This window comes from Cetorhinus maximus, chromosome 10 (genome assembly GCF_964194155.1).
Source record: "Cetorhinus maximus chromosome 10, sCetMax3.hap1.1, whole genome shotgun sequence".
Lineage (NCBI taxonomy): Eukaryota > Metazoa > Chordata > Chondrichthyes > Lamniformes > Cetorhinidae > Cetorhinus > Cetorhinus maximus.
The window spans coordinates 34,759,269-34,786,694 of NC_135888.1; the positions used below are offsets into that span (position 1 = coordinate 34,759,269).

General features: G+C 42.2%; 1 protein-coding gene across 5 annotated transcripts in view; it reads right to left on the reverse strand.

The window, feature by feature from the left end:
* Window positions 1–27,426, reverse strand: part of astn2 (astrotactin 2) — a 1,702,785-nt gene that overhangs the window by 1,534,348 nt on the left and 141,011 nt on the right. For all 5 annotated transcript variants that reach the window (XM_078550334.1, XM_078550333.1, XM_078550331.1 and 2 more), the window contains exon 2: window positions 2,724–2,911. In XM_078550334.1, coding sequence (XP_078406460.1) covers window positions 2,724–2,911 — 188 coding nt within the window. The remainder of the gene's footprint in view (window positions 1–2,723; window positions 2,912–27,426) is intronic.

A 27,426-nucleotide genomic window follows, 5' to 3' on the forward strand; every position in this document is an offset into this window, starting at 1 on the left:
GGTTCTTAGAAGAAATAATTCTCATTATTGAATGTCTGCCAAATTCAATAACAGCTAAAACTGACCAATAACTGATTGTGTAAGCAATGTGAACATTGCACACAAAGTCGACACAATGGTTCATGCTGGCTGAGAAAGGAAGCCATTTCATATTCCTACCTTAACATGGACCAGCAACGACCTACTAACCTCTCTTGTGACATTCAAATTCTCTATCATTCTTTTTTATCACCAATCTGCACAATCTGGCATATGTATTCAAGTGTGTATGTTTTGCGATTTGATTCGGTGTATATTAGGTCAAATCTGCTAATTTCTTCCATTCATTTCAAATGCACGCACCTGAATCAGTAGATTCGAACTTGATAAACGTCCCAAAGAATAGTGCTAAAAATAGTTTCTTCAAGGAGAATCAATCAAGCTCTGAATATATAGTTCACTGAACACAATAAAACCTGCTCTTCAGTTTCACAGTAAAACTGAAGCATTTCCCAGATGGAGGGCTTGTGTTTTATATGCCAATCAAATTATGAACTGTAAAGGCCTCTGTGATGTGGCAATCAACTTCAGCCATTCCCCAAGTACAGTGCACACAATAGTAGACACACTCTCAAAGCAATTTAGTTCCCTACAAATTTTGTGCTCATGGAAGTGAAACTGCTCGTGATGATGAATGGAATGAATAGTTCTAACCTAGTGTTAAAGGCACACAGCTTCATGAAGAATGAAAGTACATGTATTCTGCCTCCAATCTCAGTAAAGCATCTCATAACCACGTGACATTTCTGCTTCCCAGATCACCTGTCCTCTTAATCCATCAGATTGTCACTGCTGATTTGTGAACACTGTTTTGCTGTTAGCCAACAGAAATATAGAAAAACTTATGGAACAGACGGAGGCCATTAGGCCCATCATGTTTGTGTCCACCAGCCTCATCCCACCTTCAAGCTCTTCGTCCGAAGCCTGTAGATTGTGGCATTCAAGAGCATATCCAAGCATTTTTCTTAAATGCAATGAGGATTTCTATCTCCACCCCCTTTCAAGCAGTGACTTCTCGACCCCCCAGGACACTTTGGGTGAAAATTTACTGCTCAACTCACCTCTAATCCTTCTACCTATTACTCTAAATCCATGCCTGCTAGTTATTGACTGTTTGCTAAAGAAAATGGGACCTTCCTATCCACTCTATCCAGGTCCAACATAAATATATACTCCTAAATTAATGCTCCCCTCAGCCTCCTCTGTTCCAAAGCAAACACAGGTCTTTTCAATTATTCCTCATAGCTGAAATTCTCAATTTCTGACATCCTTGTAAATCTCTTCTGTACCCTCATGTGTGCAATCTCATCCAGAACTGTACACAGTATCCTAGCTGTGGTTTAACTAATATTCTATACTGTTCTAGCATGACCTCCACACTATTATACCCTATTTCTCAGCCAATAAAGGGAAATATCACATATGCCTTCTTACTTGTTTATCTAACTGACCTGCTACCTTCAGGGATCTGTGGACATGCACTCCAAGGCCCGTCTGCTCCTCTACACTTCTCATAATCCTACCATTCACCTTGCCTTATTTGTCCTCCCAAATAGGTTCACATTACCCAAAGCTACCTTTGTGTCATACTGCTAAAATCTCAAAAACATATATATGTTTAAGATGATGGAAGAACTAGATGAATTAGACCAAATAGGTACAAAATCAAATATGAAACCATTACTGAATAGTATGTGAAATAACAAAAATTAAAATAAATGAGCAAGACTGAGAGGAATATGCCTCTGATTTTCTAACATGTGTTTGTGATGATTGAAGGTGTACATTGGAAGTGGACACACATGCAGTCAACCTGCAATAACACTTACATCCCATGGATTAAAAGCTGGATTCAAATCTAGGTCCCAGAGGTGAATGGATTATATTCCACGCCAATTCAGAAGTCAAATCTCAGAGACCTAACCATCTAATGCCTTGGATAATGCAATGCTGTATCACACAATTGTGTAAACTTCCATTATCATATCAGCAAAAGTGTTTCCATTGCACTCGGGCTTCTCTGTCACAAGAGTCAAGGACTTGGGTCACATCTGCTGCATTCATTCAAATAATCACAGCAGATTTCCATTCACTGGTTTCATTTGCAAAAATGCAAGAAAAAAACACCTTATGGCCAGCAGTTAGTTCAAGGTGTAAGGTTGTAAGGTATTGATTTTCTCCCCTTTCAATTCTCTGAATGACTCCTCCTATTGAAATTGCAGGTATGTGAAATGTTGCCAGGCTTCAAATCTTTTGTTGAAGTTACTGTTGATCCAAACACTGGATGACAGGTAAACAACCCAAAGCACCAATTTTAACACATGCGCTGCCTGATTACCATACCCCCTTAGCAGCACATTTGTTATGAGCAAAAATTCATTATGTGGGTGAACTGTAGGCATGGAAACCACGCCTGCTCACTTAGCGGCATAGTATTCTCAAATCACGCTGGGTCTGACAGGACCTAAAGACTTCAATTGTTTTTTGGGCAATCCATTCCACTCAGACCATTTTGTAGAACAGTTCCCCAATCAACTGAGATTCATTGTTCATTTACTGAGTTGTAGTGCCATCTCCACACTATCAACAAGCCTAATTTCCCTTATTTATACTCATGAAAACTCAGCCTACCAATATTACTACAAAGTATAAGAGAGAATGTGACTTATTTAAAGAGGTCTCACCATGACTGAGACATGAAGGACATGCATCTGTTCATCCACTATCTCGGAAGGCTCCCGCAGAGTTGGTGGAGTTATCTGGGACAGGTGCTCAGCATTACTCATGGAGACATGGAAATATAAGGTGCCGTTCTCAAGCCATTGCTGCTTCCAGTGGACCAAAGAGATATCAGCAACTGTTCCGGTCATTTCTGAAATGAGAGAGAGAGAGAAATTGTAGTTCAAAACTGTTGTTTATATTGTGATCAATTCCATCAAAATGGTTGTCTCAGGAGGGCTATTCTGTCTCATGGTATTTGAATGGTAAGGGATCATTTCATTACTGTTTAGTTTTCAGGTAATTGGTCCTTTTCCATATTGAAGTTGAAATGGTAAAAAAATTTTTAAAATAGAAAACTATGAAATGCTGCAATTATCCATGCCTCATATTCTGCCTCTGCCAAAGACAGTGGATCAATGCTTCCCTGGATGGAGAAAAAAAGACTCATAGAACAAGTTACCCCATGTATCTTCAGAAATCAATTGAACAATGGAACCAGTGGTAGGGAGCCTTGCTAGCTCACAGCTGGGATCTGGGCAGGTGAGCTAAAATGCAAAAAAATAATTTGAAATCGATAAAGCAAAACGGCTTGAGTGAAACATGCTCAGCTTACATAAGCTTATCTGCCAGCATTCGCGATAGTGGCAAACTTTTCGAATTTGGGTTGTGGGGTGAAGGGTACTGTTAAAAATCAATAGTAGATATTCAGCATTAGGATTACAGTGAAAACTTTGAGACATTCCCTTAACCAACAACTGGGAAAACATCTCCCAGGTCATTTTGCTCCCGTACTTATCCTTACTCACTCCTCTCACAAAGAATTAATAGTTGAAATAATTCAGCTATGTTCATTTGCCCAGAAGATAAAGCATCACACCAAGTTTTGTCTTTATCATTCACGGGATGTGGATGGCACTGGCTAGGCCAGCAATTTTTGCCCATCCCTAATTGCTCTTGAGAAGGTGGTGGTGAGCTGCCTTCTTGAACCACTGCACTCCATGTGGTGTAGGTACATCCACAGTGCTGTTAAGAAGGGAGTTCCAGGATTTTGACCCAACGATGGTGAAGGAACAGTGATATATTTCCAAGTCAGGATAGTGAGAGGCTTGGGGGAGGGAACTTACAGGTGGTGGTGTTCCCATCTGTCTGCTGCCCTTGTCCTTCTAGATGGTAGTGGTCATGGGTTTGGAAGTTGCTGTCTAAGGACCCTCAAAGAGTTCCTGCAGTGCATCTTTTAGATGATACACACTGCTGCCACTGTGCATCGGTGGTGGAGGGAGTGAATATTTGCAGAGGGGGTGCCAATCAAGCTGGCTGCTTTGTCCTGGATAGGGTCAAGCTTCTTAAGTTTTGTTAAAGCTGCACTCATCGAAGCAAGTGGAGAGTATTCAATCACACTCCTGATTTGTGCCTTGTAGATGGTGGACAGGATTTGGAGAGTCAGGAGGTGAGTTACTCCCTGCAGGATTCCTAGCCTCTGACCTGCTCTTTTCACCACAGTATTTATATGGCTAGTACAGTTCAGTTTCTGGTCAATGGTATCACCCAGGATGTTGATAGTGGGCGATTCAATGATGGTAATGCCTTTGAATGTTAAGGGGCGATGGCTAGATTCTCTCTTGTTGGAGACGGTCATTGCCTGGTACTTGTGTGGCGTGAATGTTACTTTGGCACTTGTGGTACAAATTGCATATGATTATCCCCATGTTGATGTGTTGGATAACTTCAGCAATTGTCCGAATTACAAGTTCAACACATGAAAGATGTAGTGTTCAATTGTTCCACATTTGATTACGTGAGTCTGTTACTATTGATTCTAACTGCTCTTGACTAGATAAGTCTGGGTACAGATAAGCAAACAGACAATACAGAAGCTACTGGAAACTGGAGCTGAAGCATGGAGTAGACATTTTAAAGCATTCTATAAAGCTCTGCAAATAAAGTTCCTGCACCCTCAGAAACTAGTGTCATCTCTGCATAGCTCTGAGGTATAAAACATTCAACATAAGTGTTCACATTTCAATTCATATAATTAACGGTGAAACAAAATTTCTTCCTTAAACTGAATTCTATGTGGCTTTTCATTTAAAATGAGTACGTTTTTCTCGGGCCCTTGCATGTTTCTTTAAGCTAATAACAATATTGAAAATGCATTTTTTTTTTTAACTGAGTCCCCCCACCCAACCCCCCAACTTACTTCAAACTAAAAAAAACTCAACACCTTAAAATACATGTTTTTAAACAGACCAAAACTGACTTTAATGATTGCTATATGTAGGTCACAATATATTTGGAGGCAATTCATTACTGTAAAACTGCCTAAAATATGGCCAGGATTTCCCGGTCGGCGAGTGGGGGGCGGGGCTCACTCGCCAACGCGTAAAATGACTTGGGATGATGTCAGGTTGAACTCCCGATATCACCCCGCGTCATATCAATTTTTAGGTCGGTGGGGACTCAGCCGAATCAGCTGTGCGCCCGCTGACCTGTCAACAGCCTATTGAGGCCATTAATAAGACAAGTTAGATAATTGACAGGGCTGCCCGTCCAACCTTAAGGTTGGCGGGCAGGTCGGGAGCCCTGGCGGGCTTCAGAGAAAGCATGAAACCTCATCCAGGGGCGGGATGAGGTTTCATGTAGGTTTTTAAAAATGTAATAGAAGTTTAACTAAAAGTGATGGACATGTCCCAACTCATTTGACAGTGTCACATGAGGGGACATGTCAGGGAAATTTTATTTTTCTGTTTTTAGCATTTAGCAGCAGTTAGCCTCAGGGAGATGAGCACGCTCTTTAGCGCACATGTGCGAAAGAGCACACTCTCGGCTCAGCGAATCCCCCCGCCTGCACATTCCTGGCGGACGTCACGCTGGGTGGGCCTTAATTGGCCCGCCCATGTAAAATGGCGGCACGACCCCAATCGGGGGTGCCGATCGGAGGCGCGCCTCCATATGCCCGCTCCTGAACTTCCCCCCCTGATGGGGGGAAAATTCTGCCCATGATATTGAGGTTGAAGGTTTCTGGAACCACCCAACATACATTGTGTTCCATTTACTTTTACTTGTATTACACTGCAGTGGTAATAATGGAAAAAAAAATGAAACAATGTAAAACCAAGCCAGCTTCATCCTTGTAGTTTATATGATGGCTATATTACTGATTTTGTGAGCCATCATTATTCAGGCATCTATTGAACAAAAAATCTATCAGCCCAATACATTTGCATAAATTGTTTTTTTCTCCTTTATGCCTCAGCCATGCATTTTTTCAGTCACACTGTTTTGAATCCTCGTAGGTATGCAGCCATAGACACTGCAATGAGAAAAAGATGAAGTAACCTGGTCCCTTCTCTGTTGTTCATATAACTTACAGAAATAGGTTCTCTTCTTCATTACTCATTCAACTTACAATAAATGAGATCTTAAACCTCAAGGGATTGCACCTACATGTTGGGCAGGAACTACTGTAATGACATTAGGCACACAGCAGAATGACTGTGATCATAACAAGATACCAAGATGCAAAATATCACACCAGCATCCACTAATTATATTTATACACTTTCCATTTGAAGGGGAATTAATATTTTGACAGGTAATCTTTAATACATTGTTGGTCTTTCATAGTGATTATAAGTCTGGTGCATGACTAAAATCCATTCACATTCATAGTCCCATTGTGAGTTTGCACAGCAAAAACAAACTTCAACTGATTGAATGAACTGCATCATATTACTTACTGGGTGAACAATGAAACCACAAAATAGGTTGATTGATTGTTGCCCAGGAAAACCAAACGCAATCTGTAAGGAGGTTGCCGGGCAGATTGCAATCAAACTGAAACATTGTAGGTCGTGAATCGTTGACCGGCAAACAATTGTAATCCTGATTCTCTGGTTTCTTTTCAATTTGTGTTGGGGAGAGAAAGAAAGGGAAAGAGAAACACTTTGCAACTAAATTATACAGCATAGAAGAAGGTCATTCTGCCCATTGTACTTTTGCTGGCCCTTTAAAAGAACTATCCCATTAGTCATTTTCCCATATCCCTACCAATGTTTGGTCACTCCTGAAGTTGCCTGAGGTGTTTGGTTGTGCTGGAATGTTGTTTCCTCATACCTTTAATCTGTCCTCACTACAAAGTGAATGATGTTCAAACATTTGGGTTTTGTGTTTATTGAAAAGTCGTGATCAGCACACACAAATAGTTAATTAATAATGAAGAGGGCCATTAATTCATTCATCCGAGAAGACTAACAAGATTAGAAGATAAGCATTGGTACATTTGGGACTGCTTCACAGGAAGCACTGCCTGATGAGTAAACCACATTATCTCGCTCACATGGGTTGCCAGCCTGGGGGATGTTTTCCAGGTCTCCACATTGCCATGACACTCCTCAGCTTGCACTATCCTGACCAAAATTCAAAAATTAACAAAAATGTAATCACAGAATAACAGTAAGATCCACATCGAATACTTAGTACCTCAAGAAAAGCATATTTTATTTATAAATTAGTTGATGATATGCTCCATGAAGGGCTAATTGACAAATATACAACACCACACAAACCAGGAAAGTCCCAGGTTCATTCATGGAATGGATTGAGTTAACTGATATGAGAGCCATCCCGCTGCTTGGTTTCTTAAGTGTTGTTCCAGCTCCAATTTTGGTGCCTACCTAATGAACGCTGCTGGAAAATGCAACTGTATGAATGCTGGTGAGAACAGGAACATAGGAACAGGAGGAAGCCAGTTAGCCCCTCAAGCCTATACCTCCATTCATGCCTGATCTGCAATCTAGCCTTAATCCTTATCCCTAAATATCTTTGGAAAACAAAAATCTGTCAACCTCAGTTTTAAAATTAACAATTTTTCTAGCATCAACTGGTGCTTACAAAAGAGAGGTTCAAACTTCTACTGCCCATTTCATGAAGAAATCTTTCTTAATGTCATGACTAAAAGGTCTGAGTCTAATTTATGTACAATACCCACTGGTCCTTGGCTCTCCAACTAACAGAAATAGTTTCTCCCATTCTATGCTATTTGTTCCCTTAATAGCTTGGGAACTGCAATCGAATCACCCATTATCCTTCCAGAATTCCAGGAAATACAACCCTAGTATGTTTAATCTTTCCTCATAGCTTCATCCTTGGAATCCCGCTGTCATTCTGGTAAAATTGCTAAACAATAAGTTTTTTTGCCACATTCATGGGAAATGAGTCATGCCCCACTGGCAGTATCTCAGTGATCTGTATCCACGCAATTAATCTGACCCAATAAAGCTGTGTTTTTGGTATGCATCACTTTGATTCAGGTGCACTGGCTTCATAGTGATCTTGTCAACACCTTTGATCTGCTAAATCAATCGCAAAAGATGCATGTGATCCAGTAGGTGTTCAACTTTGATCTGAAAAACAGCAAACATTCCTGCGGCAGGCAGAAAAAACAGAACAAAGCTACTTTGAAACTGTGCTTCAGACCCGTCACATACCCACTGATAACTCAAAGAATATAACATTTGGTCACAGTGCCCTACATTCTGGCATTGCTCCCTTTGAAAATGATAATCTTTGTAAGTTAAACAGAAGACAGAAGAACTGCAGCAGCTACCTTTCTATATTTATCAAAATCATAATTCAGCAATAAATTTGTGGACCACAAATTAGATTCATCTGATACCAACATGTGCACCAAAGCACTTGAGAAACTTCTCATAAACCAATTATCCTCACAAAAAGGACAAACATTATATATTGAGTAGCCTGTTTGTATAGTTAATTAATATGTTTGCATTAATATTCCCATTTGCACTGTTTAAAAGTGGCCGTTCACCATTTAAATTACATTGGTTAACAACTGAAACAGGCAAGACCTTAATTCATAGCACGTTAAACAATGTGCAAAAAAATAAAATACAGGAAATTAAAAGGGCTGATATTCCTTTTCTGGCGCTGTTTAGAAGCGATAAGTGCTAAGCATACCGAAAGGCCGCTCTCTGCTGGGACGTGGAGCCTGAACCTTTTGAGCCCAGTTGAAATAAAGTAAAATGAAGGAAAAGCTAGCAGTTGGTCACATCCAAGAGGGAGCAGGCAGACTGGTAACCACCAGTGCCTAAAAAGTCACAAGCACTATCAAAGAGCAGGCACAGTTAAAAAGCTCCTGAGAAAGGCAGAGAAATTTTGCTTTTTGCAGTTTTTGATTTTGCTTAATGAGGCAGGATTTTTATTTGTACACCTGCTGATACAGAATGGAGGCTTGTCAATTAACGTGTGCCGGCCAGAAGCAGTGAACTGCATGCCTGTGCTCTTCATGTTTATTTAAAGGTCTGTCACATATGAATGTGCTTTTCGTCCTGTGCCATGGTTAGACTGGGACCCAAAGCAGCAGTCATGGAATGCCTGTAGTTTGCTCTGACAGAAGCTGGTAAGATAGCAGCACTGTAGTGTAAGCAATTGGGGAAACAACTGCAGCTAAGGAGGTTGTGTAGGAATAGAAGGAAAACACAAATTTGACTGTGAGGCTTCTGCTTCTGTTGCAGCTTGAAACAGACAGTGATAGGCCATGGAGAGGAATGATTGCTACTCGATCTATTGGATTGAGGAATCAGATTTTTTTTACAGCTCAGAAGAGACCCAGGTGAATAGTTTTAGGAGGATGGTACTTGTTTCTCCTCATTTGCCTCCAAATAAGGTGTATCACAAAAGGCGGAGGTGAACTCTATCACCAAGTGCAAAATATGAAGAGAATACCTCAGGAACCAGTAGGAACAGATTTTTGCAGGTGCAATATGACCTTGATTTGTGCCCAGTGCTAATCGAGGACAGAAGTGTACAAAGCCTACTTGGCCTTCCTTTGCAATTTACGTTGATGCACCCTTCTTCAGACACAGTTAGGTGCAGACACCAGAAAAGCCAAAGAGGAAATCCTGATGCATTGCTCTTCAGGAGCGGAATGGAGCTAACAATTAGCTTCCTTACTTTCCCAGTACTGCGACTTTCTTTGAACACCATTTGGAAGCAGGGAGAGCAACACTGGCTCACTTGCCTCTTGGGGTTTTTTTTCCTAGAGTTTGCTCAAAAGGTTTGTATGCTGATAAAATAAAATCAGCTGGGAATTCATTCATAAATTTTGATGATTTGCCTCTGGAGCTCAAAACAAATTGCTAAAAATTCAGCCAGCTAGAACATTCAGACAACTAGTTACAAAGGTTTCAGCAGAGGAAATTTGGAACACTTCTTCATTAAGAAAATTCAGCTCTTGTCACTTAGTTTGGTATATTTAAATGTATTGGTAAATTGATCTGTACATTTAAATATAAATAAACCTCACCATTAATGTGTGAAGTTCAGAATTAATTTGCAGCACAAGGCACTTGCATGCCAGATAATGAAAACAGCAGGCGAGCTCATTTGCACTATCAACATGCAAAGCATGCTGTGAAAAATGCTTCACTCCTTCCCCTCTACCCAGTAACTCGTTTTCTTTTCTTCACTTCAAGACTACTGAAATAGGAGATATGGCTTGAGCTGCTGAATAGCAATGAATCAGGTAAAATATTCCAATTAATTTGCTAAAGTGAAAGCTCATTTAGTGGCTCAGTGGATAGATATACTGCCTGGTGTGGCATAAGAATCAAATATCCACCATCTCACTTTGTTGCAGCTGTATATTATAAAGCCCCTTGCATTCAGACTCCGGAAAAAAAAAAGTGCTAACCTCTATGAGTGGTAAGAAAATATTTACAGAGACTTAGAAAAGAGAAGAGCTCTTTCTCAATAGCTTATCAAGACTGTGTTTTAAGTGCATGAAAATATAGCTCTTCAAGTTCATTATAGTTTCATACGGATTCCAGATTCACTCCCCGGTTTCTGCTGAGTAAATAGTGGAGCTATGACAATTTTCCCCATGGCTTTGAACAAAGGTGGGAAATATTAGTTAGGATTTCTATTTTGATTGTTGCTCAGCACACCTGGCTGAGGGTGACCACAGGATCAAGCTCAACTGTGATGACTCCCAAAGCCCAATAGTCTGTCAATGTTATCTCTCCTGGCTCATACATGAAGAACAGCTCATATAATTAGCTGGTTAATTATCTGACGCATCAAGAAATTCTACCTTAGGACATATTTCGTTCAGGAACAAGTAAATGCAATCCTGAAACCTACAACCACAATTTCCATTTATATAACACCTTTGACAGCAAAGCTTAACAAGGTGTCGCATCTGTTCTGATGACGCTACCTTCAAAAACAGCTCCTCTGACATGTCCTCCTTCTTCCTTAACCGAGGTTTTCCATCCACGGTCGTTGACAGGGCCCTCAACCGTGTCTGGCCCATATCCCGCGCATCCTCCCTCACGCCTTCTCCTCCTTCCCAGAAACATGATAGGGTCCCCCTTGTCCTCACTTATCACCCCACCAGCCTCCGCATTCAAAGGATCATCCTCCGCCAACTCCAGCATGATGCCACCACCAAACACATCTTCCCTTCACCCCCCCTGACGGCATTCCGTAGGAATCGTTCCCTCCGGGACACCCTGGTCCACTCCTCCATCACCCCCTACTCCTCAACCCCCACTTATGGCACCTCCCCATGCCCACGCAGAAGATGCAACACCTGCCCCTTCACTTCCTCTCTCCTCACCGTCCAAGGGCCCAAACACTCCTTTCAAGTGAAGCAGCATTTCACTTGCATTTCCCCTAACTTAGTCTACTGCATTCGTTGCTCCCAATGCGGTCTCCTCTACATTGGAGAGACCAAACGCAAACTGGGCGACCGTTTTGCGGAACACCTGCGGTCTGTCCGCAAGAAAGACCCAAACCTCCCTGTCGCTTGCCATTTTAACACTCCACCCTGTTCTCTTGCCCACATGTCTGTCCTTGGCTTGCTGCATTGTTCCAGTGAAGCCCAACGCAAACTGGAGGAACAGCACCTCATCTTCCGACTAGGCACTTTACAGCCTTCCGGGCTGAATATTGAATTCAACAACTTTAGATCTTAAACTCCCCCTCCCCGCTTCCCCACCCCGTTTCTTCCCCCCCCACCCCCTTTCTTTTTTTTTCAATAATTTATATAGATTCTTCTTTCCCCACCTATTTCCATTATTTTTAAATCTAAAACTAAAACCTTGTTAGCCTTTCCACCCCACCCCCACTAGAGCTGTACTTTGAATATCCTGTCCTCCATTCTTAATTAGCACTTTTCTCAGACAAAACACCTCTTTGACCCTTTTGTCTGTGACATCTTTTGATTATCTGCTCATCTCCACAATCACCACACCCTCAATGTCTCTCTCTCCCCCCACCACCCCCCCCCCCCCACCCCCCACCTTAAACCAATTTATATTTCTCCCTTCTTCTAACTATGCTTCAGTTCTTCCGAAGGGCCATGAAGGCTCGAAACGTTAACTGATTTCTTCTCCGCCGATGCTGCCAGACCTGCTGAGTTTTTCCAGGTAATTCTGTTTTTGTTTTGCCTTATAGCAGTATCAACAAACAAAATCTGACACCTAGTCAAATCAGGAGTAGCTAGACAGGCAAAGATGAAAGAGTTAGGTTTTAAGGAGAGCCTTAAAGAAAAGAGTGGTCAAGAGGCAGAGAGTTATAGAGAGTGAATTCCAGAGCTTATGGCCTTAGCAAATGAAGACAAGGACACCAATGGCGGAAAAATAAAAATCGGACATGAGCAAGAGGCCAGAATTAAAGTAATGTAGAGATCTCGGAAGGTTGTCGGGCTGGAGGAAATTTCATAGTTAGGAACAGGCAAGATCATAAAGTTCTCATTCTTATTTAAAAAACCCTCTAAAATTGATGTGTCACAGACTGGAAGCCAATGTGAGCACAGAAGTGATGTAGACTTGATATCGGATGGACAGTGGAGTTGTGAACGAGCTCATGGTTAGTGAGGGTGCAAGGTGGGAAGGCAGGAGGAGGGCATTGGAATACTCAAGTCTGGAGACAACAAAGGCGTGGGTGAGCAGCATAAGAGTAGAGGTAAGGGCAGAGATGTATAATGTTATGGAGGTGGAAATATTCTTGATGAAGGGAAGGACATGGGGTGGGAAGCTCAGCTCAGTGTCAAATGGGGCAAAAAGATTTCAAAACATCTGGTTCAGTCTCACACTCTGGGGGGTGGTGGTTAGGGCGCAGAGTTTGTGATGGGGATTGAAGATAATGGCTTTGGCCTTCCCAATAAGTAGCTGGGAGAAAATTTCTGCTCATCAGTGCTGGATGGCAGACAAGCAGCAATGCAAATCAGAAGCAGTGGAGAGGTTAAAAAGGTGAGATAGAGTTGCATGTTAAGTGTAAATGTAAAACCTTTCATTTCTTTGGATGATGTTACTGGAGAGGGCAGGATGCAGCTAAGTAAAAGGCGAGGGCTATGGATAGACCTTTGGGAGATTCCAGAGGGTAGATCCTTGGGGGCCACCGGAGGAACAATGCAGGAGTAGGAAGAGAAGCCTCTGCTGGTGAATCTCTGGCTATATAGGAATGGAACAAAGGGAGGGCAGTCCCACTCCCCTGGGCAACAGAGGAGATGCACTGAAGGAGGATGATGTCTTCAATCTAGTCAAAGTTGCAGGCAGTTTTTTTTTATTATTCAGTCCTGGGAAGTGGGCATCACTGGCGAAGCCAGCATTCATTGCCCATTCCTAAATGCTCGTGAGAAGGTGGTAGTGAGCTTCCTTCTTGAACCGCTGTGGTCCATGTGGAGTAGGTACACCCACAGTGCTGTTTGGAAGGGAGTTCCAGGATTTTGACCCAGCAACAGTGAAGGAATGGCGATATATTTCCAAGTCAGGATGGTGAGTGGCTTGGAGGAAAACTTCCAGGTGTTGGTGTTCCCATGTGTCCGCTATCCTTGTCCTTCTAGATGGTGCTACCGAGCCACTCTTGTTGATAGACATTGAAGTTCCCCACCCAGAGTACATTCTGCGCCCATGCCACCCTTAGTGCTTCCTCCAACTGATGTTCAACTTGGAGGAGTACTGATTCACCAGCTGAGGGGGGAAATCAGCAAGAGGTTTCCTTGTCCATATATGACCTGACGCCATGAGACTTCATATGGTTGTTTCTGGTGCCTAGGTCGATGCCAGGTGGTCCATCCAGTTTCATTCCTTATCGAATTTCTAGCAGTTTGACTTGCCAGTTAGTCAGTCATCATGCACCATAGTTGCCTAATTACATGGTGTAAAATCAGTGCTGCATTTTCAGAAATGTTGAAATAGAGCACCCCTCTGAGCTCTCAGTCAGGAAATGGGAAGTTGCTCTAAAGATCTAATGAAGGCGGGGGAGTTGAGCAATTATCTTAAAAGCTTCAGAATATATCTTGGAGGATGACTGTCATTTTAGTTCTATATTTCTGTCTTCAGAGTTGAGCGAAAGGAACAAGATAATAAAGAAACAATTCATCACAAACAATGCACAGGGGATTGAAACCCCCTTTCAATCATAATTTTACTGAATTCATAATATAATTTTTAAAATTATTATTAAGTATAAAGCTCCTCCACCAAACTGTGGCACAAAAGAAACAACAATGATATCATTGATTTATTCTCAACCATCCTGAATGAATACATTAAGTTCTTTTTAATTCACTTATGGAACGTGGGCATCGCTGACAGACAGCATTTAGTGTTCATCTCCACTTGTCCTTGACAAGGTAGTGGTGAGTCGTTTTCTTAACAACTGAGTGGCTTGCTAGGCCAATTAGGAGGGTGGTTAACAGCCTACCATATTGAAATGGGTCTGGGAGGTGTCAGCTGTGGCTCAGTTCATAGCACCCTCACCTTTGAATCAGAGGGTTGTGGGTTCATGTCCCACTCCCGGAAACCGAGAACTGTGATTGTACTCGAAAGAGTTGCAATCTGTGACTGTTGATAACTCGAAAGAGTTGAAATGGGTCTGATGTTGCATACAGGCCAGACCGGGTAAAGCCAGCAGATTTCCTTACCTGAAGATTATCAGTGAACCAAAGGGGTTTTTACAACAATTTTACAGTTGCAAGGCCACCATTCTTGTTACTAGTGTTTTTTTCATTCCAGATTTATTTAACTAACTGAATTTAAATTCTCCAGCTGCATGGTGGAATTTCAAATCATTGGTCTGGGCCTGTGGATTTCTAGCCCTGTAACATAACCACGATGCTTTTGTCATGAAGATGTGATTCAAGCCAAATAGTGATTTTTAATCCACAGATTGGAAACCTGAATTGAACTTTTAAATACAGATCTTTTTAAAAACAGAGGTGAAAGTGACTTGAACTCACAGTTCAAGGCAGCTAACCCAATTTGCATTGCTATAAATACCACATTCCAATTCACTGGAGTGGAATCAGACTCTCTGAAAAAAACCAAGGGGACATAAGGGGAGTGTGAAGGACTCATATCCCCTGTCTCAATAGTATCTATGGCAATCACCTGGGGTATTCATCTGTTAGGGATAAGCCATTAAGACTAATTGCTTGGACAATGGGGCCATGGCTATGTAGTTTGCAGACGTGAGCTAATAAGTCACCTCTGGAATACATGGACAAAGTCTTTTTTTTTAATTCCCCTGGCAGCTGGAGAAGGTCACATGACCATCCAATCTTGGTATGTTTTAAGCATGTTTTCTCAGAAGAGCTGAGGACAAACAGTTTAGGGAGAAGACCTTAGTGGGGTCCCGCATGCCTCCTTTTTTTCTCCAACCCACCTGGTAAGCTTCAAGCCATGTTTATTGACTGTGATCATCTAGGGATGCCCTGCTGCAGACAGGGTTCTCTTAAAAGAATCCAACCCAGCACTACTGCTTCCCAAAGTGCAATCTACTCAGTGGTCTACAGCTTTAAATCGGAAGCATTAAGACCATCAAATTCAGCTTGAAGCCAGCCGAGTCACATAAACTGCAGACTGTATATTCTTTTCCTTTTTTTTTAAAACGATTTGAATTTGGTCAACCTCTGCTTTCCCACTCTGTAATCTGCATTTGTGTGTGTTTGAACTTCGAGTGTGCATGTGTGTGTGTGTGCGCGCAAAAGTCTATGTGTATTTGATCATTTTACTTAGAATGGTTTAAGTATAATATAGCTAAATTCTTTCTTTGTTAAGCTCAAGGAAACTGGTCCTGTTGGTTCTTCTGTGATCACAGCATGTTAACAGTTACGTACTCACCGAATTAGCAAGCATATCCTTTTCAAACAAAAGGACTTGTTGCGGTCAAACGAGGAAAGAGCAAAAATGGGTGCTCTTTGACCCCTCTCTCACCTGGTCGTAACAGAAATTTTGGGGCTGCGTTTGTGCTCAACCAACAGACAAATGAAAAATTGGAAGTGGAGAAGCAAATTAATCTCTAGAAGTGATTTAAACATTTCAATACAAGCTTTCTTGTGTTTTGCAGTGCTAGAGTACTAAAAATATCCACATTTGAAGCCAGCACCTTCCTAAAATAGATTGAAGAAACTTGTGACAGTTTAAAAGCCCTATTGACTGAAGAGTTAAGGACTATAGCTAGGCATTTAGAGATAGATATCCTTCTAAGAGTTTGGAAACACAAAATCATAAACCTGTGGCCAGCCATTCTGAAATTGAACTTGAAGAGCCAAAGACAGGTGTAGAATCTGAAACAGACTGGCTAGCATTAGAAAAGATACACCTAGAACAGTGGAGACTAGCGTTAGAATTCCAAGAAAGACAAATAGAGAGGAAAGAGAGAGAGAGGAGAAAAAAGAAAGGAAGAGACATGAATGGTGAAAGCAAAGAGAAAGAGAGAGAGAAGGGAGAGAAGGGAAAAGGGGGAAAATAATTCCACAAAGAGGAAAGGGAGAAAGATCGAGCTTTCCAGAAAGAGAAACAAGGAAGGGACATAAAGCAGCTGGAACTGAGTAGGGAATGACTGTACTCAGTGAAGCCAGTGAAGGAAATGCCCCTAGCTCAGGAGTGAGTGCTGTGCTCTTTACATTCTCCCAGATGATACCAAAATTTGATGAGGGAGGTGTGGAAGCATTTTCATCTCATTTGAAAAGCTTGCAAAACAGCTGAAGTGGCCAGCGGAAGGCTGCACCCTGCTACTGCAAAGCAAATTAACAGGAAATGTCCATGAGGTTTATTCTCTATTGTCCGATGAGAGTTCATCAAATTGTGAGATGACCAAAAATGCTCGCACTGAAAGCGTACTGCTAAAAATTCCAAACTCTCGAGTGGCAGGCACTATCAAACAGGTTCTCCTGCTCTGGCTCTCTTGAAGCACAGAAGCATTTTTGCAACAACTGATGAAAAATGCTACAATTGTACAACAGGACAGTGGTATTCAAAGAATGGCAATGATGTATAGCTAGCTTCAAAATCCAATGGAAAAGCGGGCACAGGGATTGGAGGATGGTGGGGTTGAGAGGTGGGTAGGATAAAGACGAGGTACATCTGACAGTGATAATTTAACTCTGGAAAATGCGTTCAACTTCTTCTCACACTAAAGTCTTCTGTCTACCAGAATGGTATGTGAAATAAGTTTACAAAAACTTAACCCAGTTACTCATGCTCGAGAACCAGAATAAAATCATAAGATCATAGGAATTGGAGCAGAGTTAGGCTATTCAGTCCATCAAAACTGCTCCACCATTCAATAATATCATGGCTGATATGAATGTGACCTTAACTCAATTTTCCTGTCCGTCCCCCATAACCCTTGACTCCCTTGTCAATCAAAGATCTGTCTAACTCAACCTTGAATATATTTAATAACCCAGCCTCCACTGCTCTCTGTGGAAGAGAATTCCAAAGATTAATAACCCTCACAAAAGGAACTCCTCCTCATCTGTCTTAAATGGGAGAAGCCTTATATTTAAACTGTGCCCCCTAGTTCTAGATTTCCACATGAAAGGAAATATCCTCTCAGCATCTAAACTATTTACATTCCTTTGCAGACTCTTTGTATTCCCCAACTTGCTTTCCTACCTAACTATGTATCATCAGCAAACTTGGCCACAATACAGTCTGTCCCTTCATCCAAGTCATTATTATAGATCATAAACAGTTGAAGCCCCAGCACCAATCCCTGAGGCACTCCACAAGTTAGTTTACCAACCTGAAAATGACCCATTTATCTTGACTTGCTATTTCCTGTGTTAGCTAGCCAATCCTCTATCCATGCTAATATATCACCTCCAACACCGTGAGCTCTTATCTTCTGCAGTAACCTTTTATGTGGTACCTTATCAAATGCCTTTTGGGAATCCAAATAGACTGAAAGTACAGGTTCCCCTTCATCCACCCTGCTTGTTACATCCTCAAAGAACTCCAGCAATTTTTTTTCAAACACAATTTCCCTTTCACAAAACAATGTTGACTCTTCCTGATTGTGTTATGATTTTCTAAATGCTTGGGTACTCACTCCTTAATAATGGATTCCAACATTTTCCCAGTGACAGATATTAGGCTAACTGGCCAATAGATTCCTGCTTTCCGTCTCCCTCCTTTCTTGCATAGCGGTGTTACATTTGCGCTTTTCCTATCTGTAGGGACCTTTCCAGAATCTAGGGAATTTTGGAAGATTACAACCAATGCACCCACCATCTCTGCAGCCACTTCCTTTAAGGCTTTAAGATGTAGCCTATCAGATCTAAGGGACTCGTCAGCTTTTACACCTATTAGTTTTCCTAGTACTTTTTCTCCAGTGATCATGATTGTTTTAAGTTCCTCCCTTCCATTTGCCCTCCTGCTTTCCTACTATTCTTGGGATGCTTTTTGTATCTTCCACTTCAAAGACAGATTCAAAATACCTGTACAAAGTCTTTACCATTTCTTTGTTTCCCATTATCAATTCCCCAATCTTATTCTTTAAGGGATAAATCCTCACTTTCGCTACTCTTTTCTTTTTTATATGCTTGTAGAAGCTTTTAATATCTGTGGGTTTTTTTATTCTTGATGGCTTTCTCTAACATTCCAATTTCTCCTTGTTTATTGTTCCTTTAATCATTCTTTGCTAGTTTCTCAAATATTTACAATCTTCAGAAACACCACTGATATTTGATCCATTGTATGTCTTTTCTTTCAATTTGATACCATCCTTAACTTCCTCAGTCTTGGATGGTGCATCCTTCTCATTGAGTCTTTCTTTCTTGATGGAATATATCCTTGTTGATAGTTATGAAATATCTCCTTAAATATCTGCCACTGCTGCTCTACCATCTTACCTTTTAATCTATTTTCCCATTCCACTTTAGCCAACTCTGTCTTCATATCCTTGTATAAAGGTACATTTACATTTAAGCCACTACTTTCAGATCCAAATTTCTCACCCTCAAACTGAATGTGAAATTCTAACATGTTATGATCACTCTGACCTGGAGGATCTGTTAGTAATTAATTAATCCAGTTTCATTACACATTACCATTACACATTACCATGTCTAAAGTAGTCTGTTCCCTGGTTAGTTCCAGAATGTATTGTTCTAAGAAACTGGCCGAAATACACTCTATGAACACATCCTCCCTGTTACCTTTTGCCAATTTGGTTTGTTCAATCTACATGAATATTAAAATCTCCCATGATTATTTCAGTACCTTTCTTATAAGCCTTCATTATTCCTTAGTTTAAACTCCTTCCTCCAGTGTGACTGCTGTCAGGGTATTTATAAAGTACTCCCAGCAGTGACTTTTTTCCTTTACCATTTCTTCTTCTTCAGTTCACTGCCCAAAGGCAGATCTGACCCGCTGTGCTACGACCTCCGCCATGAGTAGGGCAAGGAGTCATGTCCCAAACCCACCCCAGCTGGATGATGCTGTTGGCATCACACCAGCCACCAGCCAACTGGGCCAACTAGTCTCCAGGGGGTCCAAGTTGCTTTGGCAGCATATACTTTTACATACATGTTGTGGCCTGGACCTATGCATAGTGATGGGAAAGGCTCCAATTTCTTTCCATCACATAGCTGACCAGGAATCTTTCCTGCTCTTGCTACCTGCCATTGGCGTATGTTGGAAGGATTTACAAGTTGATACTGAACCTGTTTGGCTGTGTTATGAATACATCTTCCTTGGCCATCAAGTTCTGGAGTGGGACCTAAACCTGGAACTTCTAGCTCAGAGGCAGGGATGCTACCACTGCATCATAAGACCTTCTCTGCTAATTCTTATTTCCATCCAAGCTAATTCTACATGTTGATCCTCCGAACCGAGATTATTTCTCACTACTAGCATGAAGCAGAGATCCAGATCTTAAATTGGCACTAATTGGTGATACCTCATGCAGAACAGCAGCAGGCTGAATGATACATGGCTGGAAAAAAGTAACACAATACTGCTGCAGTAAGAGGCTCTTCTGAGGCCGGGGCTGAGTAAATTTGTTGGAGAAAATTGGAGGGAGCTTGTATCTCTATCTAGTGACACCACAAGCCAGAGGTACTTGATGCTGGATGGCTGAAATATGAAGAATTTCATTCCCCAGAATTTATGTGACACTTAGATAGGGGATTAAGGGCAGTGATAATAAATCACCCGCAATGTTTTAGTTTTTTTGTGGTAGAGTTGTCTTTATCAGTGTAAAACTCAATATTTGACCTCCAAGTGGCATGCAAGTGAGGTGCAGCTGCTGTTTTCCTTCATACTTTTGTTGACTATAATTGATACCATACTTGGTACACCAGGTAAAGCCATTTCCTGCCCAGAACCATCTTTAAAAGAGAGTGCTGCAAAATGAAGCTAATGGAGTGAGTACATTGTGACTTGGAGCTTTGTATGGTACTTTTATATTGCCTGGCATTTACGAGAAAGCTCCTGGCATTTACACTGCTGAATCTGGTTCCCTTATACTGGAAGCAAATTAAAAGGTTCAACATTTTGTGGCTGTTATGAGGCTGCCACCAGAATATCAAAATCAGATTTAATAGAGTAGGCCTTGGTCTTCTGGAATCCCTAGCTAAAACAAAAGTCAATAATAAATGCAATTCTATTCCCTCAGACATTTGTAGCACAGGAGCAGGAATTTGCCGCTTGTGATTGAAGAAAAGAAAAAAGATTAGTTGAAAGTCACAAAATTAATATTTATCCAGATGCCATAATCAGTGTTTCACATGGATGTGTCAGTTTTCAGGCATCACAATTGAGATTTCTATTAAACATAAACTAAAATTCTGTGCCATATATAGAACTTCAGAAACAGTCAAAAATTTGTTTGGCCCAAAAGTCAGCTCATTTAACTGATTGTTGTTTCTCAGCTCACCATATGCAAAAGAATTGCTGAACTTATGGCTATAAGAATCTCAGGAATACATAGAGCCAGAAACCAATGATACCCTTCTCAGGTTAATATTGATAATCACATTATCATTTCATTAAGTGCAAAAATTTCAAAATACAGTTAATGGTGGGGACAGTGATAGGGCTTCAAGGGGACATGGAGAGGCTGGTGGAATGGGCAGATGCAGGGCAGATGCAATTTAATGCAGAGAAGTGTGAAGTGATATATCTTGGTTGGAGGAATGTGAAGAAGAAATATAAGCTAAAGGGTACAATTCTAAATGGGGTGCAGGAACAGTGAGACCTGGAGGTATATGTGCACAATTGTTGAAAGTGGCAGGACAGGTTTGGAAAGTAGTTAAGAAAGCGTATGGGATCCTGAGAGAAGCATGGAATACTAAAGCAAGGAAGTTTTGAATCTTTATAAAACATTGGTTCTTCTTCAATGGGAATAGTGTGCTCAGTTCTATTCACTGCACCTCAGGGAGGATGTGAAGACTTTGGAGAGGGTGCAGAAAAAAATTACAAGAATGGTTCCCTTAATGAGTGATTTTAGTCACATGGATGGTTTGGAGAAGCAGGGCTTGTTCTACTTGAAGAAGCTTGAGAGGGGATATGATAGTAGTATTCAGATAAACAAGGAGTCTGGACAAAGTAGATGCAGAGAAATTATTCCCACTGGCATGATTTGAAGTTATTGGCAAAAGAACCAAAGACAACATGAGGAACAACTTTTATGTACACGAGTGGTTAGGGTCTGGAATGCATTGCCTGAAAAGTTGATGGAGGCAAATTCAACCGTGGCTTTCAAAGGACCTTGAGACATTGAGATGCTTCTGGACCTTCATGCCCTCTCAATTCACAAGACGAATTTAGAAAAGGTTATCACACAACATTGTGCTACACAGCTCATTTTCAATTAATGTGGGTATACTAGGATAGGGATTATTTTATGGGACGAGTAATCCAAAAACGTGGACAGACCATGGGCAATGCTGGCATGGCAAGCATTTATTACCATGTTCTATGCATTGGCATCAAATCAGCTATGTCATCACAAGGTAGAGGGGCAGGCAGATGAGCGTGTAACATAAGCTATGAGGTCTGCTGACTGCCGGATTGACAACCATCATATAATTCAAAGCTAAATCACAGAATCACACAGTGCAGAAGAGGCCCTTCGGCCCATCGAGTCTGCACTGACACGTGAGAAACTCCCGACCGACCTACCTACCTAATCCCATTTACCAGCACTTGGCCCATAGCCTTGAATGTTATGACGTGCCAAGTATTCATCCAGATACTTTTTAAAGGATGTGAGGCAACCCGCCTCCACCATCCTCTCAGGCAGCGCATTCCAAACCGTCACCACCCTCTGGGTAAAAAAGATTTTCCTCACATCCCCCCTAAACCTCCTGCCCCTCACCTTGAACTTGTGTCCCCTCGTGATTGACCCTTCAACTAAGGAGAACAGCTGCTCCCTATCCACCCTGTCCATGCCCCTCATAATCTTGTACACCTCAATCAGGTCACCCCTCAGTCTTCTCTGCTCCAACAAAAACAACCCAAGTCGATCCAACCTCTCTTCATAACTTAAATGTTTCATCCCCGGCAACATTGTGGTGAATCTCCTCTGCGCCCAGTCCAGTGCAATTACATCCTTCCTATAATGTGGCAACCAGGACTGCACACAGTACTCCAGCTGTGGCCTCACCAAGGTTCTATACAACTCCAACATGACCTCCCTACTTTTGTAATCTATGCCTCAATTGATAAAGGCAAGTGTCCCATATGCCTTTTTCACCACCCCACTAACATGCCCCTCCGCCTTCAGAGATCTATGGACACACACGCCAAGGTCCCTTTGTTCCTCAGAACTTCCTAGTGTCATGCCGTTCATTGAATACTTCCTTGTCAAATTACTCCTTCCAAAATGTATCACCTCACACTTTCCAGGGTTAAATTCCATCTGCCACTTATCTGCCCATTTGACCACCCCATCTATATCTTCCTGTAGCCCTAGACACTCAACCTCACTGTTAACCACCCTGCCAATCTTTGTGTCATCCGCAAACTTACTAATCCTACCCCCAACATAGTCATCTATGTCGTTAATATAAATGACAAATGATAGGGGACCCAGCACAGATCCCTGTGGTATGCCACTGGACACTGGCTTCCAGTCACTAAAGCATCCTTCTGTCATCACCGTCTGTCTCCTACAATTTAGCCAATTTTGAATCCACCTTATCAAATTACTCTGTATCCCATGTGCATTTGCCTTCTTTATAAGTCTCCCATGTGGGACCTTGTCAAAGGCTTTGCTGAAACCCATACAAACTACATCAACTGCACTACCCTCATCTACACACCTGGTCACCTCCTCAAAAAATTCAATCAAATTTTTTAGGCATGAGCTCCTTCTGACAAAGCCATGCTGACTATCCCTGATCAAACCTTGCCTCTCCAAGTGGAGATAGATTCTCTCCTTCAGAATTTTCTCCAATAGTTTCCCTACCACTGACGTGAGACTCACTAAACATAAAGGTATATCCCCCTAGAGGCCCCCAGGGCATGAAGGTCCAGAAGAGTCTCAATTCTCAAGGCTCAAACAGGCAATCAAGAAAGAATCTCTCTCAGAGAAACTCGAGAGTCAGCTATTCATAGCAAAAATGAAAATTCACCGTTGATGATGAGGGGGTGGCCTTCAGGGATATAATGCACTCCACTACTCTAGAGGCCCATGGCCCTATCTCTCATGAGCATCAAGATTGGTTCAATGAAACAAAGAGATAATCCAGAAACTACTAGAGGAAAAACATTGCCTGGGCAAGATTTACCTCAATGACAAGTCATCGCTAACCAAGTATGATGCCTACCAAAACATCTGCAAGACTGTCCAATGCAGGTCCAAAAAGCTGCAAGATACTTGGCTGAATAAGAAAGCAGATAAGCTATTTTCTTGTTCTTTCACAGGATGTGGTGTCACTGTCTAGGCTAGCATTTATTGCCTGTCCCTAACTGCCCTTGAGAAGGTGCTGGTGAGCAACCTTCTTAAATCGCTGCAGTTCATATGGTCTAGGTACATCCGCAGTGCCGTTAGGAAGGGAGTTCTAAGGTTTTCACCCAGCAACAGTGAAGGAATGGCGATATAGTTCAAAGTCAGAATGATGTGTGGCTTTGAGGGGGAACTTGCAGGCGATGGTATTCCCATGCATCTGCTGCCCTTGTCCTTCTAGGTGGCAGAGGTCACGGGTTTGGAACCTGCTGTCTAAGGAGCCTTGGTTAGTTGCTGCAGTGCATTTTCTAGATGGTACACGCTGCTGCCACTCTGTATCAGTGGTGGAGGGAGTGAATGTTAAAGGTGGTAAATGGGTTGCCAATCATTTGGGCTGCTTTGTCCTGGATGGTTTTGAGCTTCTTGAGTGTTGTTGGAGCTGCACTCATCCAGGCATGTAGAAAGTTTCCATCACACTCCTGACTTGTGCCTTGTAAATGGTGGACAGGCTTTGGGGAGGCAGGAGGTGAGTTACTTATCGCAGGATTTCCAGCCTCTGACCTGATCTTGTAGCCACAGTATTTATATGGCTAATCCAGTTCAGTTTCTGGTCAATGGTAACTCCCAGGATGCTGACAGTGGGGGAGGGTAATGCTACTGAATGTCATGGGGAGATGGTTAGATTCTCGCTTGATGGAGATTACCATTGCCTGGCACTTGTGTAGCGTGAATGTTACTTACGACTTATCAGCCAAAGTCTGAATGTTGTTCAGATCTTGCTGCATATGGACATGGATGGCTTCAGTATCTGAGGGGTCGCGAATGGCACTGAACATTGTGCAATCATCAGTGAACATCCCACTTCTGACCTTATGATGGAGGGAAGTTCAGAAGGTCAGGAACTGAAGATGGTTGGGTCTAGGGCACTACCCTGAGGAACTCCAGCAGTGATGTCCTGGAGCTGAGATAACTGACCTCCATCAACCACAACCATCTTCCTTTGTGCTAGGTATGACTCCAACCAGCAGAGTTTTCCCCCGATTCCCACTGACTCCAGTTTTTCAAGGGCTCCTTGATGCTACACTCAATCAATTGCCGCCTTGATGTCAAGGACAGTCACTCTCACCTCACCTCTTGAGACTCAACTTAAGTCATATGCAGACCAAAAGACTGGAAGAGATTCTATGATGCTCTGAAACCTGCCTATGCTTCCAGTCTACTGGTTCATCACCAATCCTTGGTGCTGATGGATCAGAACTGCTCACAGAAAATGCTCAAAGTCTAGAAAGATGGGCAATGCACTTGAACCACATTCTCAATTGGCTTTCAACCATCAATGAAGAAATAATCAACAGGCTGCCCACAGGTTGCCATCAACTGCTCTCTCGATGACCTTCCCATGCTGTTAGTAATGACAAAAGCAGTGAAACTCCTGTCTAGCGAGAAAGCTCCAAGAGCTGATGCTATCGCAGCTGAGGTCTACAAGGTTGAAGGTCAATGCCTGGTCAAGAAGTGCACTTAACTCTTTCAGTCTATATGGGAGCAAGGAACCATCCCACAAGAATACAAAAATGCCTCCATTGTTCATTTGTGCAAACAGAATGGTACGTTCCAATCTTGTGACAATCATAGAGGAATCTCACACCTCTCCATTGCCAGCAAAATCTTCACCAGAATCCTCCTGAACTGTGTAATGCAACGTCTCAAACTGGATCTGCTGATGGAGAGTCAGTGTAGTTTCAGAAAAGGTCGAGGAACAATTCATATAATATTTGCTATTAGACAGCTACAAGAAAAATGCCAACAACAGAACCTGGGCCTCTGCACCACATTTGTTGACCTGACCAAGGCCTTTGGCACAGTGAGCCATGAGGGCCTTTGGAAAGTAACAGAGAAATTTGGCTGCCCTGAGAAATTCCTCACAATGGCTCAGCAGTTCCATGAAGGCATGCTCGGGCATGTCCTGGATGATGGTGAGTCTTCTGACCCATTCTCAGTCACTAATGGTGTTGAACAGGGCTGCATGTTAGCACCTACCCTCTTTGGCATGTTTTTCTTTGCCATGCTCTCCAATGTCTTTCATGCTGGTGACCCTGGCATCAAAATCAGATATTACATGAAAGGGAAGCTGCTCAATTTCAGACAACTCCAGATAAAGACCAAGATTTCCAAGGTCATACTTCATGATATTCTGTTTACCAATGATTGTGCACTCACTGCTAGTTCAGAGCTAGACATGCAAAGTTATGCGTACTTGTTTTCCAACAATGATAAGTTCCACCTTACAATTTATACAAAGAAAATGGAAATAATGTACCAGCCTTCTCTACGAAAGCCCTATCTCGAATCCAAGATTTTAATCCATGACCAGGACCTGTTGACAGTGGATAAGCTCACTTATCTCAGCAGTGCACTCTCTGGAGAGGTTTATATTGATGGTAAGGCATGAAAGAATTGCCAAAGCAAATCTTCAACAGACTTTGGACATCCATCTGGGAATGAAGAGGAGTAAGTCTGCCTACCAATCTCCAAGTCAATAGAGCAGATGTCCTGCCCACTCTGCTCTATGGATACGAGACATAGAACTATGTACCAGTGTCATGTCAAGAAGGTCAACCGCATTCACTTGAGCTGCCTTCAGGAGTTTCTGAATATCAGATGGCAAGACAAGACACCAGACACTGAGGTGCTCACCTGAACTGGCATGCAAAGGGTCCACACAATATTGAAACAGTCACAACTAATCTGGGCTGCTCATGTGGCCAGAATGCCTGACACAAGCCAACCAAACCAAATCTTCTATGGAGAGCTTGAGTCTGGCATATGCTCTCAAGGCAGTCAAAGAAAGCGTGACAAGCACACTCTGAAAGCTTCACACAGCTTTAAGTGTTTTTTATATTGACTTCGATTCCTGAGAGAAGCTCGCCCAGGATCGCTGCACCTGGTACAACCAAACAAAAAAATGGTGCAGCCTCCTTTGAAAGCAAGTGCATATCATAGGCAGAGGGAAAATGCAGGAAGAGGAAATCCTGAGGCAGCAACTCACCTGTGGTATCATGTCGTATTTGCAGCAGAACCTGTTGGGTGCAGATCGGCCTTAGCTGTCACCTATGTACCCACCAGAACCCTATCAAACACCCCAAATGATGAACATGGTTATTTTCACCTCAAAGGTCAAACAAGAAGAACTAGGTTGATATCCAATAGTTATCCAGTCGGCATAATTTCATTCTTTTCTTACTGATGATAAGAATTATACCATTTCCAGTCATCCACATTAAGCATCGTTCTTTGAAACGGTTCAAACATTTAGGGCAGAATTTTGCCGTCGGCGAGCAGGGGGCAGGGTCCACTTGCCAACGCATAAAATGACGTGGGATGACGTCAGGCGGAACCGCCGATATCACCCTGCCCCATTTAAATTTTCAGGAAGGCGGGTCTGCAGCAAAATCAGCTGCA